Here is an 18,057-nt window from a genome sequence, read left to right on the forward strand (position 1 = left end):
GTATTTAGGATTAGTTATATCTTCTAGATTATCATGGTCAGTATCTTGTAAACAATTAGCATGTCAAGCCTCCAAAGCTGTCATTCCAGTTTATACATTTTTCAAAAAACGTGTAAATGTTCCGTTTTCCACAGCATGTTCTATTTTTGATGGTAAATTGCGCCAATTTTGTTCTATAGGGCAGAGATATGGGGCACAAAATATAATGAGGCAATAAAGAAAGTCCAATCATCTTATTTTAAATGCGTTTTACGGGTTGGGAAGTTTGCTTCAAATAAGGCCATTTTAGGTGATACAGGGCGTTATCCTCTTTTTATTCTCAGCCAAGTTAGAGTGGTTAAATATTGGTGTAAATTACTAGAGATGGAACGACAACGATATCCTTATCAATGCTATAATTTATTAAAAACTCTTGATGATAATGGTAAGACCAGTTGTAACTGGGTCTCAAATTTTAGATCTTTGCTGTTTACTTGTGGGTATTCTTTTGTTTGGATTGCGCAAGACTTTGGTGATGAAGAGTTATATTTATTTTCATTAAAACAAAGATCACAAGATATGTATGATCAAACCTGGCACAAATAGTATTTCATCTTCATACTTTTTATGTCATTATAATTCGATTAAGTCAGCTATAGAACCAGAGAAGTATTTAACATCATTAGAAAATAAGGATTTTACAAGAGCCATGTGTAAATTTAGACTTTCCCTACACAATTTTAATGTCAATTTTTCCAGAAGGTATAAACAAGACGATATTGACCTAATTAAATGTGCAAACTGTAAATTGGGTTTTATTGAAGATGAATTCCATGTATTATTAGTTTGTGATAAATATAAAGATCTGAGAGAGAAATAACTTTAACATATTAAACATGTCCATAACATGTCCATAAAAACAATATGTTAATGGTAAATTTATTAAACTCTCAAAATCCTCTTGTTATACATGCAGTTGCAACATTGTTAAAGCATATATTTATTGCTAGATAACTATTTCATTTTGTGCTCACGTGACATTAAAAAATACATTATATATTAACTGTAAAATGGGCCATAAGACCGTATATTATCGAATAAAGTGTCTGTCTGTCTGTCTGTCCTTACACACACAGACACACAAACAGCGCTACCACACCTACCCAGATCTCTAACACACACTCTTTCACACACTCTCTATCTCACACACAGAGCTACCACTGTGGGTGTTATTCGTCTGGCCTCAGACTAAAAGACATCATCCAACCTGACATGGTTAGGTTGTTTTATGTATGATGTAGAAAGGCATGATTTAGAAAGGCCTGATACAAAACCATCTTTCAGGTGTAAAGGTTTTTCAGTTTGTTTGGTCCAGAATTTCAGTGTATTAGGAAACAGCCACACAGAACTTTCATCTGAGAAAATCACATTGTCACAGTTAAAATTTCTATGCTGTAAGCACCAGTTCAACCTTCGCTCCTTTTGTTCAGGTTTCACGATCGGTGATGCAATTCCTCGACTTTTCTGCCAACCCATTGCATGCAGCTCAGTTCTAATTGTCTCTTAACAGACAGCCACAGTTCTTCTATCAATCATATCCAGCTTTAGGTTTTCTAAACTCCTTCGTTTGTTTTTAGAAACAAGAATACAAAGCTGCCTCATGTTACCGACAGTCCATTTTCTGGGCCTACCTGCGTCTCCATGGTGCTCAATGCCATATCCATTTGCAATATTTTTCAAAACACGATAAACAGTGGACAAAGGGAAGCCTGTTCTACTTGAAATCACTTTAGCTCATCTGATGTCCTTGTTATAATACTCTAAAATCAACTTCCTCTTCTCTAAATCATCCATACTGAGGATCACTGAAAATGTCTTCCGCTAGCAAGTAAACAAAGGGGGAGAACTCTTCACAAACTAATAAAGGATTAACGGAGTTGTCTCTCTTGAATGAAACCAAGCACTTGATAGCTGGTCAAGGTTGTCTATACTAAATAAACAATTAAACGTATTCCTTAAATTCTCAATAATTTCTGGTCATACTATATATTAACTGTAAACAGGGACACTATACACAGAGGACAGGACAGTAATTACATGTAATTCTTTATCATGTATACTTGAGCTGATAATTAGTCGTTGTGCTCCAGAGTGCTTATGGTCGATTCAGTATGGGGTGTGAAAAACAGGAATAGCTCTTTCTGTCCTCCAAAAAAAACGATAATGTACACCAATAGGTACGCCCCTTTTTTGGTTTGTGAAATACAATCAGAAAGAAACTGACTTATATTGTCCACCTTGTTTGTGCGATACGCTGGATAATTGAGTATGATCAATAATTTACTACATAATGATTGCACAGCGTTTATATTTGAAGAAATATATGTTGCATTAGTAAAACCGTATCGTATATGGACACATGAAGTAGGATAATCAAATGACCCAGTTAAACAAAGCTGTAGTCGAGGCTGTTTATACAGGCAAGTCGCATTCATAATCTCGGGCGTGCTCTGAACAAGATAACGTGTTAAGTTACGTAGCCCTAGCTAACATGGCAAACATTCAGCTATATTTCTTCCCCGCAAGCCCGTTTTGTCGTTCTGTCCGCATGACAGCCAAGGCTCTTGGTGTACCACTCGAGTTAAAACAACGCAGCTACCACAACAAAGACCATCTTAGCCCAGAGTTTACAAAGGTAAGTTGCCCGTGGTGATCCGTGTTAGTGCAAGGTTCTGTACATCACCTAGGTCACATTTACAGCTGAACGAACGAACTGCCACAGACTGCTGTAGTTGTTTACTTGCTTGCTTACCCCTACATGTGGACCCGTGAAGATCCGTGTTAGAATTGGTCTTCAGCAACTCATGTCTGTCGTAAGACACGGGATCGGGTGGTCAGACTTGCTGACTTGGTGGACACATGTCATTGTGTCCCAATTGCGCAGATCAATGATCATGCTGTTGATCACTTGATTGTCTGGTCCAGACTCGATTATTTGCAGACTGCCGCCATATAGCTGGAATATTGCTGAGTGCGCCGTTAAACACCAACCCACCAGCCCTTATTGTTGTACAATCTCACCTTTTCGCAAACACATGGTATCATCACGATTACCTATTGATTTACAGACTCATTTTTATAATAAAGTCGTAGAATCGAACAATGGCCTCTCGGAGATGTTTATGTTGTTATATACATCTGTGCCTGTCCCATACACCTACCGAGTGGATGGCATCCTGCAAACATGCGTGATGTCCAGCTTTAAATAACCCAAAGTTAGTACCACCAAACCAAACTCCTCACTAGACACTTCCGCCTTAATTGAATTAGATAGACACCACTTAAACATCATTGTATTTCAACTAAAACGGGTCAGCTTATCCCTGTTTCAGTTTGAAGACGTTTTACATCGACTTTGTAGTTTTCAAACACGCCAAAACCATTTGTAAAAGCTCTGAGCATTCTAAATGATGATATTAGGAAATGCAGACCGATATCAGTTGAGTAGTAGGGTGTTTGGTGTAAAGCACAATCATTCGTGTGTCCCTTGGAAGGATTACGTTAGAAAAGGGTTTAACTTAGAAACCACATGTTGCGTGTAACTGTGCTCTTTGACCTATGATAAGAACAATATGCATTTCACAAACACCTAACGATAGTTAGCCTAATTAACTCAAACTGTTATATTGTGACATGTTTCAGATAAACCCGGATCAAATTGTCCCAACAATTATAGATGGAGACTTCACACTGTGGGAGAGGTAAAGCGCACAAGAGAACTATATCGTCCATCTCCACTTATCCATGTATTTAGATTCATTTGCAGACAATTTAAGATGGCTGGCTTAACAATATTACTTATGATTTGAACAAATTGATACAACAACGCTATCTAAAATCTAAAACATTGGCTAAATACACATACGAGCAATACGTAATGCACATACATATTTATAGTTTCTGATACAGATCATTCCTTCAAGTACTTTATTATCAGACGGCAGCTCACACGGGTAAACAGATTGGCCTCAGGTTTAATTCTTAACTATTTGAATCCCTTGCAACATATGCATGACAGTGAGTCTTTTATCACAAGAGATGCACAAAGGAGGTCCATCCTCATCTGTTTTAAGCAGATAGTCATGCGTTCACTGACTGGCCAAGCGACATGGTCGCAAAATGTCCTCATCATGTCTTGACTGACAACCCAATTAGGTGTAACCGATTGCTGGTTCAAATTAGTTTCATTCATGTCCCACTTGTGAGAATAAGATCAGGAGCATAGCATTTTACAGTTGGTTGAGAACACTGTACAGGATAAGAAGTGACAATAACATTTTGTCAAGAGCCGTCTAAGCGACAGCATCATTAGAAAATCTGTTTTAACCCTCTGCGTTAAGTAGAAGTCAACCATATATAAAGAGGGGCAGTGGCGGTAGACTAGTGGTTAAAGCGGTTGCTCGTCACGCCGAGGACACGGGTTCGATTCTCCGCATAGGTACAATATGTGAAGCCCATATATGGTGTTCCCCGCCGTGATATTGCTAGAATATTGCTATATTAAAAACGGTGTGAAACTAAACTCACTCACTCCCATATTTAAAGACATTAATATGGTCCTGACTTTATACAAACTGTTTTGACAAAACACATGTATGGAATCTTTCTAATCATAACATATGTTCTTACACACGTATGTGCTATAGACATTATTGGGATAACGGGATCTGTCCTATCCCACGTACCTTTGGAAACTTGGTAGGAAAGTGGATAACTTGTCAAAAGTAGTTGATACTATTTCACAGGGAACAAAATAAGGGAGTAAAGGGGATTATCACGGCCCAGTGATTTCTTCTTCTGAAACAATAGGAGTTGGGTAAGTGGGAAGACCCCAGAATATCAGTAGGGACACAGGACAGAAGCTATGTAGAAATGCGACATCTTGTTCACATCCAGGGCAGGCAGATATCTATACCACATGTATACGTAGTTCTACACATACAGGTTGAGCATACTGCTATCGACCCTATTATGCATCTTTTACATAAATATAAACCCCGACGTCACTTATGAACTTCTTTCCTGAAATCCTGGACTGTATGAACAATAGCCGATTAGTTTAAGGTTTCCTTCTAAATCTACACATACGTGTAAATGTTGATAATTCCGCCCATAGATCTATTCTACAAGATAATCATGGAGCTATTTGTACCTGGCACAGTGTAAGTCTTACGACTGTCATGTGCAGAGACCAGTTGCGCCAAGAATCCACAGTACTAAAGCTATCGAAAGTCTGTTATCCGTGATATACATGAAGTCCGTAACAGAAAGACAGGTTTGTCAAGCTGATGCTGTGGTCTTCGGATTCTTATTGCAGTAGTATGTGCAAATCACTCTTTTAGCAATATTCCAGCAATGCCAGGGCTGTGTTTTTATTTTATCATTTTCAACCAGTACTATATACTACTCTTTACGATGTTATAACTCTCACCATTTGACTATATTGTATCCACAGCCGCGCTATCATGCGCTACCTGGTGGGGAAGTTTGGGGGTGAAGACAACAGTCTGTACCCCCGGGACCTCCAGAAGAGGGCTGAGGTGGACCGCCTGTTGGACTTTGATCTGGGGGTCATCTACAGAGCCCTATTTGAAAATCTAGTACGTAATCGTGTAATCAGTTTAATCAGATCCCCTTACTCAGAAACACTCCACACCATGCTCTCATCGTCCTCATAAGGATTGCGGAGAATACGGAGGATTGTGTAATAGGAGACACCGCTGAAATAGTGGCGCGAGTTACTAGAAGGTTAAGAACGAAACCGGTGGTGGAACGAAACATATTCCAATTTATATATATTCTGACTACATTGGCCTATCTGCTATAGATAATTAGCAACGCGTTAAAATCGCGGAACCATCACAGAGTATAACATCTTGAACACGCAATTCAAGACCCTAGAGTTTCTCCCCATTCATAAATGATGGCCGTAAAAGGGGACGAAAGGAAACGGGTCTCACTCGCTGACTCGGTTGATGTATGTCAACGTATTTTATATATGTACATCGATGCTCACGAATCACTGGATTGTCTGATCTTGACTTTATTATATAATGAATACAGCCATGTACGTATTGCTGCGTGCGGCGTTAGACGATAACACTAAAGAACAAAACAGTGAGTGAGTTTAGTTTTACGACGTTATATCACCAGAAAAGGGCCTCAAAACATTGCACCCATGTGAGGAATCGAACCCAGGTCTTCGGAGTGACGAGCGAACGCTTTAACCACTAGTCTAACGCCATGCCCCCAAACAAACAAACACATGGAGTGGTGTCAATGTGTACTTTTACACTGAGTACAAAAACAAAGGGACACTTCTCTCACACGTACCAACACCCGCCATATAATTACTGTTTTTCCTTTCAGGTGATTCCATTAAGATACAAAAAACTCCCAAAGACAACAAAAGAGCAAGATGAGACGATCATGAAGGCTTTCGGGCGGATTGATACATTGGTGAAAGATAAGAAGTTCCTCACTGGAAATAACCTCACTATTGCCGACTTTGCAATGGTGGTGGAGTTTGCTGACGAAGTCCTCTATTCAGGGGATATGTCGAAGTATCCTAATGCCATGGCATGGTACAAGAGAATGCAAGAATTACCGTACTACCAGGAAGTAAATCAACCATTTTATGACCTTGTGGAAAATATGAAGAATCCAGCGGAAACGTCGTAAAATGTTGAACGTAAACTGATACGTGCTGATGCATTGAAGGGTACCGATGATGAAATAAGTTCAGTAACAACAGTGTAAAGTGTTCCATGTTGTGCCACTACCAGGTACCAAGGACGAACACATTTATTTAGAGTAACTAATACTTGGCTTATAAATCAAAAGAAATATTCGAGAAAATACTGAATATCAGGTCAAGCAGGTACTCATATCATTAGGTACTCATATCATTACGCTCTTACAATATATGAAGGAAAAAGTGAGTACCACTTACTATATACTTGCATGTAAGCAAAATCATAATCCATTTTTATCACAAATATATTTCATATATTGCTCATATACAGAGAAATACAAAAACTGAAATGAATTATCTCGTATATCACATGTCCCTTAATATATATATATGTTCCCTTATCTCCCCGTTAGCGTATATTTCAGACAGGCTGTGGAATATCTGTTATGATCATCTCCTAAAACGGATTCCATTGGGGGTTAAACGGCAAAACATGGGTTAGAATTATAATGAATGGATCTAATAAGAACATATGAATTATTCAGTCATGAATTCCACCAAGAGCTGCTGTAGTTGCCTCCCGTGGATATTCCAGATTCGGGTTAGATTTCGGGTTGATTATGTTTCTTTGTTTGTCAGAACCATACCCGTTAAGTTGTAAACATCTAAAAACTAAATTACGGTGTCATCTGCTCACTGGACCGTACACGACGTCCGCTTACACAAAGGAAGGCCGATATATGTTAAACCTTCATGCTCGACCTCTTTACATCCGATACCCCGACGGTTGACACAATATGCTTTCACACTCAAGAGCAGTGCAGATATAGACAGCGTGTTTTCTGTGGAGTGTAGTCCTAGCTAACATGGCGAACATTCAGCTATATCACTTCTCTGCAAGCCCGCCATGTCGTTCTGTCCGCATGGCTGCAAAGGCTCTTGGTGTTCAACTCGAGTTGAAACAACTCGACTTTGCGAACAAAGAACATCTTAATCCAGAGTTTTTAAAGGTAAGTAACCTACGGCTACAGGTTTAGAACCGGTCCCCTGTCAGCGTTCGAAATAAACGCCACTCCTTAGGCCCGAAGCCGGCTGTAAACCACTCGGGACAACAGCTATCGTTTTCTGCAGGTCCTTATGACCGACAGTTTTTTCATCCCCAATAACTAAGAGTATTATTTCCATATTAAGACATGCGGCCTACACATTCTAATCAGGACCCACATATTTTTATGGTTCTAGGTCCTTAGAGCCTGCAGCTTTTCAGGGTTAAGGACAAACACTGTTCCCTGTACACACAATGCTAGTCGTAAGATAAACCTAATTGTTTTTGTTTTTGATTATGATGGTGATCTGAACCTTACTGAAATGAGATGGCCATATCAACAGTTACGGTTATGGAATCGGCCATACGATATAGTTCCATGAGATTCTTGAGAGGCATTTAGAAGTTGGTGAATATATAAAACGAGTATATGGATGGAAACTTCTTGTTTATTGTATATCACAACGTTTCTGGGCTACTTCTTGCCCCTTCTGCGGGTGTTATCTGAATATAGTTCCAGATATAGTTCCAGAAGACATACCCGTTTGGGGATTCGGAGGAGAATCTGTCCCCAGTGCCCAGTGAAATGTTACTGCGTTGGACAAAAACAGTCCTTTTTCGTTCACCCGTCACTGAGATGAGTATAAACTGATGAAAGTATATCACAATACATGGCCTGAGAATGACGCTAAAATACCGAACCGAAAATTTCTATTTAAGAAGCGTCTGTTAAATATGAATTTATCGAAAGAGTGCCCACAAACAAGCCCGACGTCCCATGCTCAGGGTCCCACGGCCCATTTCTACCACGCCCCACTCCAAGTCAATACATTTCTCACACAGTATGAAAGTTTGTTGAAGTGACAATTGTAACACGATAGTGTTGTTACTTAAATTAGATTTATATCATAAATATAGATTCGTTTCATTCACGTACGACCTCATCTGAATATTTGTGCTTATGCAAAAAATAATCACCGAGAACAGCTTAGTTTTTAAAACATGAAAGGGGATATGTTCACGGTATGATCTCCGGCTAACCTAGCAAAATTGAGTATAAATAAAGGAGAAATCCAGTAATTGGTGGAATCAAAGGAAACATGTGTCAAAGATCAACACGTGAGGACATGTGAAAAACCCACGCTGCTGTAACTCGATGTGTGGCTATTAATGGAGATGATACAATAAAGTGATATGTGTGGCCATGGTGACCTCTGCCACAAAAACAAACATGTTCACACTTCATTATTTGCATAATTAGTAATGTACTTATGAACAAATATACTTTAAAATAACCTTATAGGAGGTTTACTCGTGTGTCTCATCACTAATTTGGGATACACGTCTGATCGTGAATACAGTGATAAAAATTAGTATCTATGCAATTATTATGGAAAAGCCCTTCGAACTGCCTCAGCGTGAAACCTACACTCGAAATATGGAACCTGTGCATCATCACTGGGTGAACTGTTTACCGTTCTGCCAGTCAGTACTTCGATAACAGGTTCCAAGCACACATCTGGTTCTGACTTCGAATCGACTCCTCTCCCCTCCAAACACACACACACAGATAATGTCCACTGTAATTCGTATTCATACAATTATGAAATATGTGTTTGCTATAAACGGGAAATACCTGCCAAATGCAATGATATATGTGATGGGCATTTTATTTGTCACTGAACATAGTCGCATTACAGGATATATTTCAGGGTTATATTACATACCCAGCGTATTGCAACAGCGACGTCGAGTGTCACTGGGTCACTAGCCTGATAGCTGACCTGATTTTGGTGAATAGCAACGAGTAGTTCTCACCTACATAACCTGGCTTTATGGGTAGGAGTGACATTAGTTCCGCTCTGGAAACCACCTGAAATAAACTGATGTCACTGGAGCATTGGTTTAATATTAAACACGTGTTCACACCATAGTTTTGTCATCAATGGGCATTTGCGTTGCATATGCTTGATATATTACAAAGTAAATCAACACGTGATGTCAGATATATATTTCTCTGTTTGTGTTCAATAAATACATAGATGAATCTAATTCGGCATTCAAAGTTACAGTCGTAGTTATCAACCGGTCATGTTACACCGCACAGAAGCATTTACGTTATACACGATATGACTAAACACTGTATTTGAGAGTGTGCTTCTAAACGAAACTGTGTACTGCTGAGTCATGGGTCAATTTCTGGGACGGTCGCTCTCACCAAGGTAGCCTAGATCGGATATTTTGATTGAAGCGCTACAAAAGTAGGGCTGAGTGAGATCCGCACGTCATGAACTCTACTTCAGTAACGGGTTTTCACAAGATTATGACATGGCAACTAGCTGCCAGTTATCAGTAAGCGTTACCTCATTCGGGTAGCTCATCGTAACACCGACGTCGATTCAACATCTTTTACAACATCTATTCCTCGATGAACCAGAGGCTGACAGTATGAGCACTCATTTGGCGTATGAAGTCATGGCGTAATAAGACAGATCATTCATTATCACCGTGTGATCATCAGTGTAGTTAGTTTTTACAACACGTATGGCTATGTTAACCCCGGTTTTTAATCCCTATATCTAATTCTAGGTTGTACTGTTTAAAGCAATTATGCAGTATCTGGCTCAAGCAAACGTATTATATGTCAAACATCAAAGCAGTTCTTCAATATAAGTAATGGGCAGAGCAGATATTTATTCACTTTAGCACCAGTTTAGTTGTAGGGCGTTGGAAGGCCGTCCTGTTAGCATTCGGTAAGTGATATCAGGTCAGGTGATATCTCGTCATAATCAGACAACATGATTTTTGACAGAAAACCCGGTGAATTACAAGGGGGTATGCACATTAGATGAAACACCGAGAACAATTAGACCTGGTCTAAGTTAACGCTCATCACATACTGCACGTGCTTTTGTTTCACTGTTCCATCTACTGCGCTTACCCCCTTGTAATACTAACCAATAATAGCGATTTGAATCTATGATCATTTGTTAAACAACTTTTATCCTAAGTTGAATAAAATTCTGAGATTTAATTGTTCATTTGGCAAGGTAAAATTGTGAGGATTCGCAATCTTAATTTCACTTAATTTGATTTACTTTTTTGTTTAAAGTGAAATTCATCGGTACGTTTTCACTGCATACAGACTATAATTCGTCTATCTATTAACAGCTTGTTTTCTTAACGTATATTGTAACATGTATATTTCAGATAAACCCTGATCAAATTGTCCCAACAATGACAGATGGAGACTTCACACTGTGGGAGAGGTAAGGCCAGACACTTATTAGACGTTAGACACGTATTAGGCGTTAGACACTTATTAGACGTTAGACACGTATTAGACGTTAGACACTTATTAGCAATGTTGGTAACATGATGGAAGGCATGGACAAAAGACGGTTCGTTGGTAGGCTATGTTGGAAAGCTCTAGTCTCGACAGAATCAATACAGTTGCACAAGCAATCATGTGTGTAGACTTTTCAATCATGTACAATAACAGTTAACTGGACCTCCACGACACCCAAGACTGTATATGTTCACATCTATACATATGTTTACAAGCACCTGTTCATCACCATAGCCATGACCCTTCTCCAGACGCGCGCGCGCACACACACAGACACACAGACACACACACACACACACACACACACACACACACACACACACACACACACACACACACACACACACAAACACACACACACATAGAGCAAACAAACCCAACCCCTAACCCTTGTATCATGTAGCGTACTAGCAATGCTTTTAAAATCATTAAACGTATACATATTGGTACGGAGTATGCAGTAAAGTTCATTGGAACTCCACTGTCGTCAATGTGTTGGAGGACAAAAAGGAGTGTCATGTATGTGGACTCCGTTATGTTGCTGCGATCGTAGCGGTTCGACGATTGTAAGCCTATATTAAAGTATGGGACGTACGATCACATTAGGTCGTATTGTTGAACGGGGTACCAGCACAGACATCAACACCACGGGGTACCAGCACAGACATCAACACCACGGGGTACCAGCACAGACATCAACACCACGGGGTACCAGCACAGACATCAACACCACGGGGTACCAGCACAGACATCAACACCACCGAGGTCACCAGAGAAATACTTTGTTGAACGGGGTACCAGCACAGACATCAACACCACGGGGTACCAGCACAGACATCAACACCACCGAGGTCACCAGAGAAATATATTGTCGGACTAAGGAGTCTATGTTTGATCCGATCACATTTGAAACAGTTTGTCACAGTTTTACCATGCAGCCTTTCGTAAGCTAATTTACGGCCTTTATGATTGTTTTGGTAAGGCATTTAGAAGTTGGACGAACATGAATACATGACACGTTTTACGGATAACAACTTCTTTATTTTCTCCTTCTAAGGAGCAAGAATTAGCTCTGAAACGTATAAAGAATAAACAGAAGTTGTTATCCATAAAACGAGTCATGTATTCATGATTGTAAATCTGATCAAACAGGATTTGAACAGGAGTTGTATGAGAATGTTCGACTGCAATTCATTTATGAAATGAGGACATCATGCAATCTGGCTGCACATAAAGTGAAGGTTGACTCATGGCAACTCTCTTGTCATACAGTCGTGCTTTTAACACTATCAATCTTTATTTGTGGATCTAAATATGACACATTGATGCAGTTTTACTGTTTTCTAGTTTCCTTTTTCTGACATTTTCTTCATTTCATCAGTAGACTTTCAATCAGTAGTGTATACATACTACTCTTTACGATGTTTTGATTCTAAACACTAATCCTATCCACAGCCGCGCCATCATGCGCTACCTGGTGGGGAAGTATGGGGGTGAGGACAACAGCCTGTACCCCCGGGACCTCCAGAAGAGGGCTGAGGTGGACCGCCTGTTGGACTATGATCTGGGGGTCTTCTACAGAGCCATGTTGGAGACTCTGGTCAGTAATATTACAGAATAACAGAATAACACACGTTTATTGCATTTCGGGGCCAGGAGGCCTAGAGTACAATGTAAGAAACAATATGAATTTATATATAATTTTTAGAGCGCTATAATGTAAGGTACATAATACACAATGCCATTGAGGATGTGGTCAAATGCAACACGTTCTATTTGGGACCACGCCCTCTCAGCAAAGCACATACTCCCGCACCCCTGCCGGACCGGGTCCCATCCAGGACCCGGACCCACACCCCACAGCCCGGCACCCACCCGCCAGCACACAGAACCGCTAGACGGGACCCAACCCAACATAAGCACGAGAATCCGCATCCCACCAAGAGAGCGCAATCCCAAACACAACATATGTTACTCTATAATCTTGCTTTGAATACTTTATACAAGTAGGTGGCTAAGCGGAGCAATAGATTTCTATCTGTTGTTGATACGAGGTAATAAAATGTGCAGTACATGGATGACTACAATAATACCTAGGTATAAAATGATCCCTAATGTGTGCGTTATTTGGACATATAAACAGAATATGATATTCATCTTCTTCACCTTCTCCGCAGTACGGGCATAATAAATCAGCAGGGTTACAATTGTGAACATGCTTGTATTTAGTAACTTTAAAATTATTTGAACAGCATCTGAACTTAGTCAAGGCTCTTCTTAATTGTACAGATTTTATACAAGTTAAATAACTTTCAGTATTAAGCTGAGATTCAAATGTACAACATGTTGACAGTAAAGTAGAATTACTAACATCTTGATGCCAATGTTGCCTATATAGTCTAAGACACGTTCTTTAAATTCTAACATAAATGATTTACTATTTCCAACTTCTTGACAAATCCATACAAACCCGAAGCCATGAGAAAATAAAGTAAGTCTAACTGCTGATGCCCAATTTATATAGCCTATATCATCATGTTGCTTCATGAGTATATAACAATGTATAACATAAGTATTACAATTCATACTGAGTATCCTTAACCAAAAGCTTATAACTCTTAGCTGTTGATGAATAAACAAGGGATGGCGTCCACATTCGCCCAAAGTTGCCAAATTGCTTGTGCGGTAGCCAACTCTTAAAACAAATTTACAAAATTTGGTGTGGATAATTTCTAAAACTTTTCTTTCTTTTGTACCCCAAATTTCCGAACCGTACATTAAAATTGGCTGAATTTTCCTATCAAAGATACCAAAACAGGTATTAACATCCAAATTTTCATATCTATAAATCATTCTTTTACAGGAACTAAAGCTTTTACTGCCTGTTTGGCCAAATTTTTGCAAGCAACTGTAAATATGTTTCTACCTGAAAATATAATACCTAAGTATTTATAATAAGAAACAACCTCAATAGGTTTACCTGCTTATACCCACTTTTCAAATTTTGATAATTTTCCTCCTTTTTTAAACACCATTATTTTGGTTTTGTCTAAAGTTACTGTTAAACCCCACTTTTCACAATATTCTTCTAAAATATCTATTTTCCTCTGGAGGTTGATTACTGTATCGCCAAACATAATGACATCAGCAGCAAATAAAAGCAGACAAATTTCTTCAATATCACTATCTACTAGAATACCTCGTGGGTCCGCTTGGACAATAGTTGTAGCTAACTCTTCAATATACATCAAAAACAAAATTGGTGACAACATACACCCTTGTCTAACACCTCGGGAAGATGAAAACATTTCTGTAAACTGGCATGGTGTACATCTCACACATGCTTTCACATTACAATAAATATTTTCTTGCAATTTATATAATTTACCATGAATTCCTTTTCTAAGTAATTTGAAGAGAAGCTTGCTTCTATCGACATAATCAAAAGCCTTTTTGAAGTCATTGAAAATACAATACAGTTTCCCTCGTTTTTTTCTAAGATACTTATAAGCTAATGTATTTAAGACAAACATGTTGTCAACAGTCGAATACCCATCTCTGAAACCAGCTTGTTGAAACCACTGCAGAGTGTAGTTCTAACCAAAATTTTAATCTTGTATTAATAATTGAGGTAAACACTTTGCCTAACATATCAAGCAAAGTAATCCCTCTATAATTATCCGGGTCTTCTTTACTGCCATGTTTAAATAATGGTATAATTGCGCCTTCATTCCAAGCATCAGGGAACTGACCTGCTGTGAGAATGTTATTAAACATCAACACCAAATATGGAGATAGAATGTCAACAACAGCTTTTATCGCCTCGGCTGAGATGCCATCCAGTCCAGGAGATTTACCATTTTTTAAATTCTTAATAGATCTTTTTATTTCCTCTTCCGTTATAGAGTCGCCAAGAATATCGTCACTTTCTGCACAATTCATACATACCAATGCATTATGATCTGCTAAATACTCTTGTACATGTTTGTCAAAAGAGTTCCCTAAGAAAACGTCAGGATTTAACAGAGTTTTGAAGTAACTGTACCAATTATGTACAGATATGACACTGTCGGTCGATTTTTTCCCACTCCATAAAGATTTTAACAGTCTTTACAGTCTTTGTTTTTAGCAGCCTCCGTTACGTCATTTACCACTTTGCGATCATATTCTTTCTTCCTTTGTTTACAAACTGCCTGAAAATAATGTTTACTTTCAATGTACTTCTTGCAGTCGTCAACACAATCAGATTTTCTAAAAATATTTAAGAGTTTATATTTGTCCTGCTTCGGACGGCGACATTCCTGGTCGAACCACTTTGGCTGAACAGAGCGACTGCGATTATGTTTATTAAAGTCTATCTTACGCATAAAGTCTAAGTCACTGAAACAAGAAACAAATAATTGTTGCAAATGAGATACACACTTATTAACGAGTGGTGGGTATTGCAGGGAATTTTTCATATTGCGATATATTGTGATGCGAAAGCATGCACTATTGCGATATGTATTGCAATATATTGCAAGAAGTTTTTTTAACAAAAAATTACTTACAATCGAGTTAATGCTTGTTTTATAAAGCAAAAACACAACAAAATCACAATGTTTGATTAGGCTTTAATAAAAACTTTTAATCATGACCATATAAAAATGTAAATAATGTTTGGCACAAAAGAAACAAGGAAAGTTACAATTTAAAAAGCGGACATATCCGAAGATTTTCGAGTGTTACGAAGTTTTCCGAATACGTGTCAAAATATCGGTTTTCGATCAGCCTATGGCAATACGTATCGTTTTAATGTCTGAACCGGTAAATACCGGTAAACCGGTTATATTGCGCAGGCCTATATTTAACATCATCAGCGTTTTCTTCAAAAACAGTCCTGGCACGATTTAAGGCTGTGCCCTAAGGACAGAGTAAAGGCATGCTGTTTGTTGTGATCCCACACGAAGCGATCGCGGGTGACGGTCGGCGTGCGTGTTGCACGTGCTGCATGTGGTATGTCGATTTCCGTTGGCCCAGAAAACACAGTCCTAATCGGCATATGATCTGACAGAACCTCAGGGATGACATGAAATGACTAGACGTAATGGAATATGTCTGTCGATATAACACAGTAATCAATTACACTGTTACCCTGTGCACCGACGAACGTGAATTCACCAACTTTGTCCCCATCAGATCTTCCGTTGGTTACATGTAAATCTAATTTTGTTTGCCATAATTATTGACAACTTAATCCTTAGACGTCCTTTCGATATGAAAAGAGTCCACACTGTAGCAGGTTTCTTCAAGCGGTATATACTTATCACCGTCAAAGATTATGTAATCTTGTAATGTTCCTATTCTAGAGTTAAAATCACCTTTCAATATGAAATAACAGTCATTGTACTCATTTAGTAACTCATATAAATGCACTTCTAGATTTTCGATACCCGAAGATTCATCTTTTTTGGTTGTTGGAATATACACAAAACCTAGCACGAGTTTCTCTTGGCTCTTGAACAAGTCCGAAATATCGAAGAAAATACAGCCTGTCCAATTGTCATGAATTCCGTGAATATAGGGCGAAATACCCTCTTTAACATAAACATCAATACCACCACTATATCTCCCTCGGTGTGATGTTTTATCTCGGACACACTGCAAACACTTATAGCCAGGTATTAGATTGGCAACATCATCCTGATTCCTAGCCCTAGTTTCTAGAAATGCACATATACTTGACATATTGACCAAATCCTCAATGGCACTGAAATATGTAACTGCAGTTAAAAGCAGCCAAGTAGTCTCCAGTACATACATCAGGATCTCACTGTACAGTGTGCAATCAAATTAATATCTTGCAGTAGGCCATTGTGTGGAGCTTAGCGTTTTTTAAATACAATATGGAAAAGTAGAAATCATTATCGGAAAACCGGTGTCATATATACTAATGTTTCCTAATTTCAGATGTGGCCAGTAAGAAACAGAAGTACACCGACCAAAGAACAACAAGAACAGGTTGTCAAGGCTTTCAACCGGATTAATACACTGCTCAAGGATAAGAAGTTCCTCACCGGAGATAATGTCACCATTGCCGACTTTGCGATGGTCGTTGGGTTTGCAGCCGAATTCCTCTTCCAAGGGAATATGTCAGATTACCCCAATGCTATGGCATGGTACAAGAGAATGCAAGAATTACCATACTACCAGGAAGTGAATCAAGCATTTTATGACATAGTGGAAAAAATGAGGAATCCACCAGCAGAAAAGTCGTAAAATGTTGAACGTAAATTGATCCGTGCAGATGCATTGGTTACTGATGATGAAATAGGTCAAGTCATAACAATGCAAAAGTTCCATGTTGTGCCAGTTTCCATTTATCTGCTTATACCAAGGACGAACTCATAGATCTAGTGTAACTAACACTTTGCTTATAAATCAAAAGTAACGTTATGGGAAAATTCTGGATATCGGGTCAAGCAGTCGCCTCTATTATATGTGTTTGTGCAAGTACTCCACTACTTTTAATATTTGAGGGTAGTACCACTTACAATATATATGCATTCAAACAAACTCCATTTTTATGATAAAGTCATACTCATTTCAAATATTGAAATAAAGTATCTCGTATATCTCATGTCCTGTGATATGTGTTGCCTTATCTCCCGGTTGTATATATTTCAGACACATTGTGGAATATCTGCAAGTCTGGTATCAATGTAAATGTTATATGTTCAAGACGATTAAATCGAACCTTTATATTATATACGTTTGAAGAAGGTTGTGCCAGTGTTATACATACTTCAAAATTGTACTTGCATTATTTGAAAAAAACCGTATCGTTTCAAATGGTTTTATCAGAACTCATATAATTTTCCCCATTTTGTAACAGTTTGATTTTACATAAGATATGATTTGAATGAACCAGTTGGAACCATAGTTAAGACG

The 18,057-nt window shown here is 38.6% G+C and overlaps 1 protein-coding gene across 3 annotated transcripts; it reads left to right on the plus strand.

Annotated features, from left to right (window-relative positions):
* Window positions 1-2,463: 2,463 nt before the first annotated feature.
* On the plus strand, window positions 2,464-17,741 carry LOC124281080 (glutathione S-transferase 1-like). 3 transcript variants are annotated; one of them, XM_046717093.1, is made up of 4 exons: window positions 2,464-2,674; window positions 3,682-3,740; window positions 12,583-12,727; window positions 17,077-17,741. In XM_046717093.1, the coding sequence occupies exons 1-4, from the start codon at window positions 2,531-2,533 to the stop codon at window positions 17,383-17,385; spliced, it is 657 nt and encodes a 218-aa protein (XP_046573049.1). In that variant the 5' UTR covers window positions 2,464-2,530; the 3' UTR covers window positions 17,386-17,741. The 3 variants fall into 3 exon arrangements, with proteins under 3 accessions (XP_046573049.1, XP_046573048.1, XP_046573050.1); XM_046717092.1 differs by lacking the exons at window positions 12,583-12,727; window positions 17,077-17,741 and adding exons at window positions 5,495-5,639; window positions 6,409-7,087; XM_046717094.1 differs by lacking the exons at window positions 2,464-2,674; window positions 3,682-3,740 and adding exons at window positions 6,809-7,743; window positions 10,989-11,047.
* The last annotated feature ends 316 nt before the right edge of the window (window positions 17,742-18,057 follow it).

This window comes from Haliotis rubra, unplaced genomic scaffold (genome assembly GCF_003918875.1).
Source record: "Haliotis rubra isolate DU_JTF1 unplaced genomic scaffold, ASM391887v1 Scf279, whole genome shotgun sequence".
Taxonomy (NCBI): domain Eukaryota; kingdom Metazoa; phylum Mollusca; class Gastropoda; order Lepetellida; family Haliotidae; genus Haliotis; species Haliotis rubra.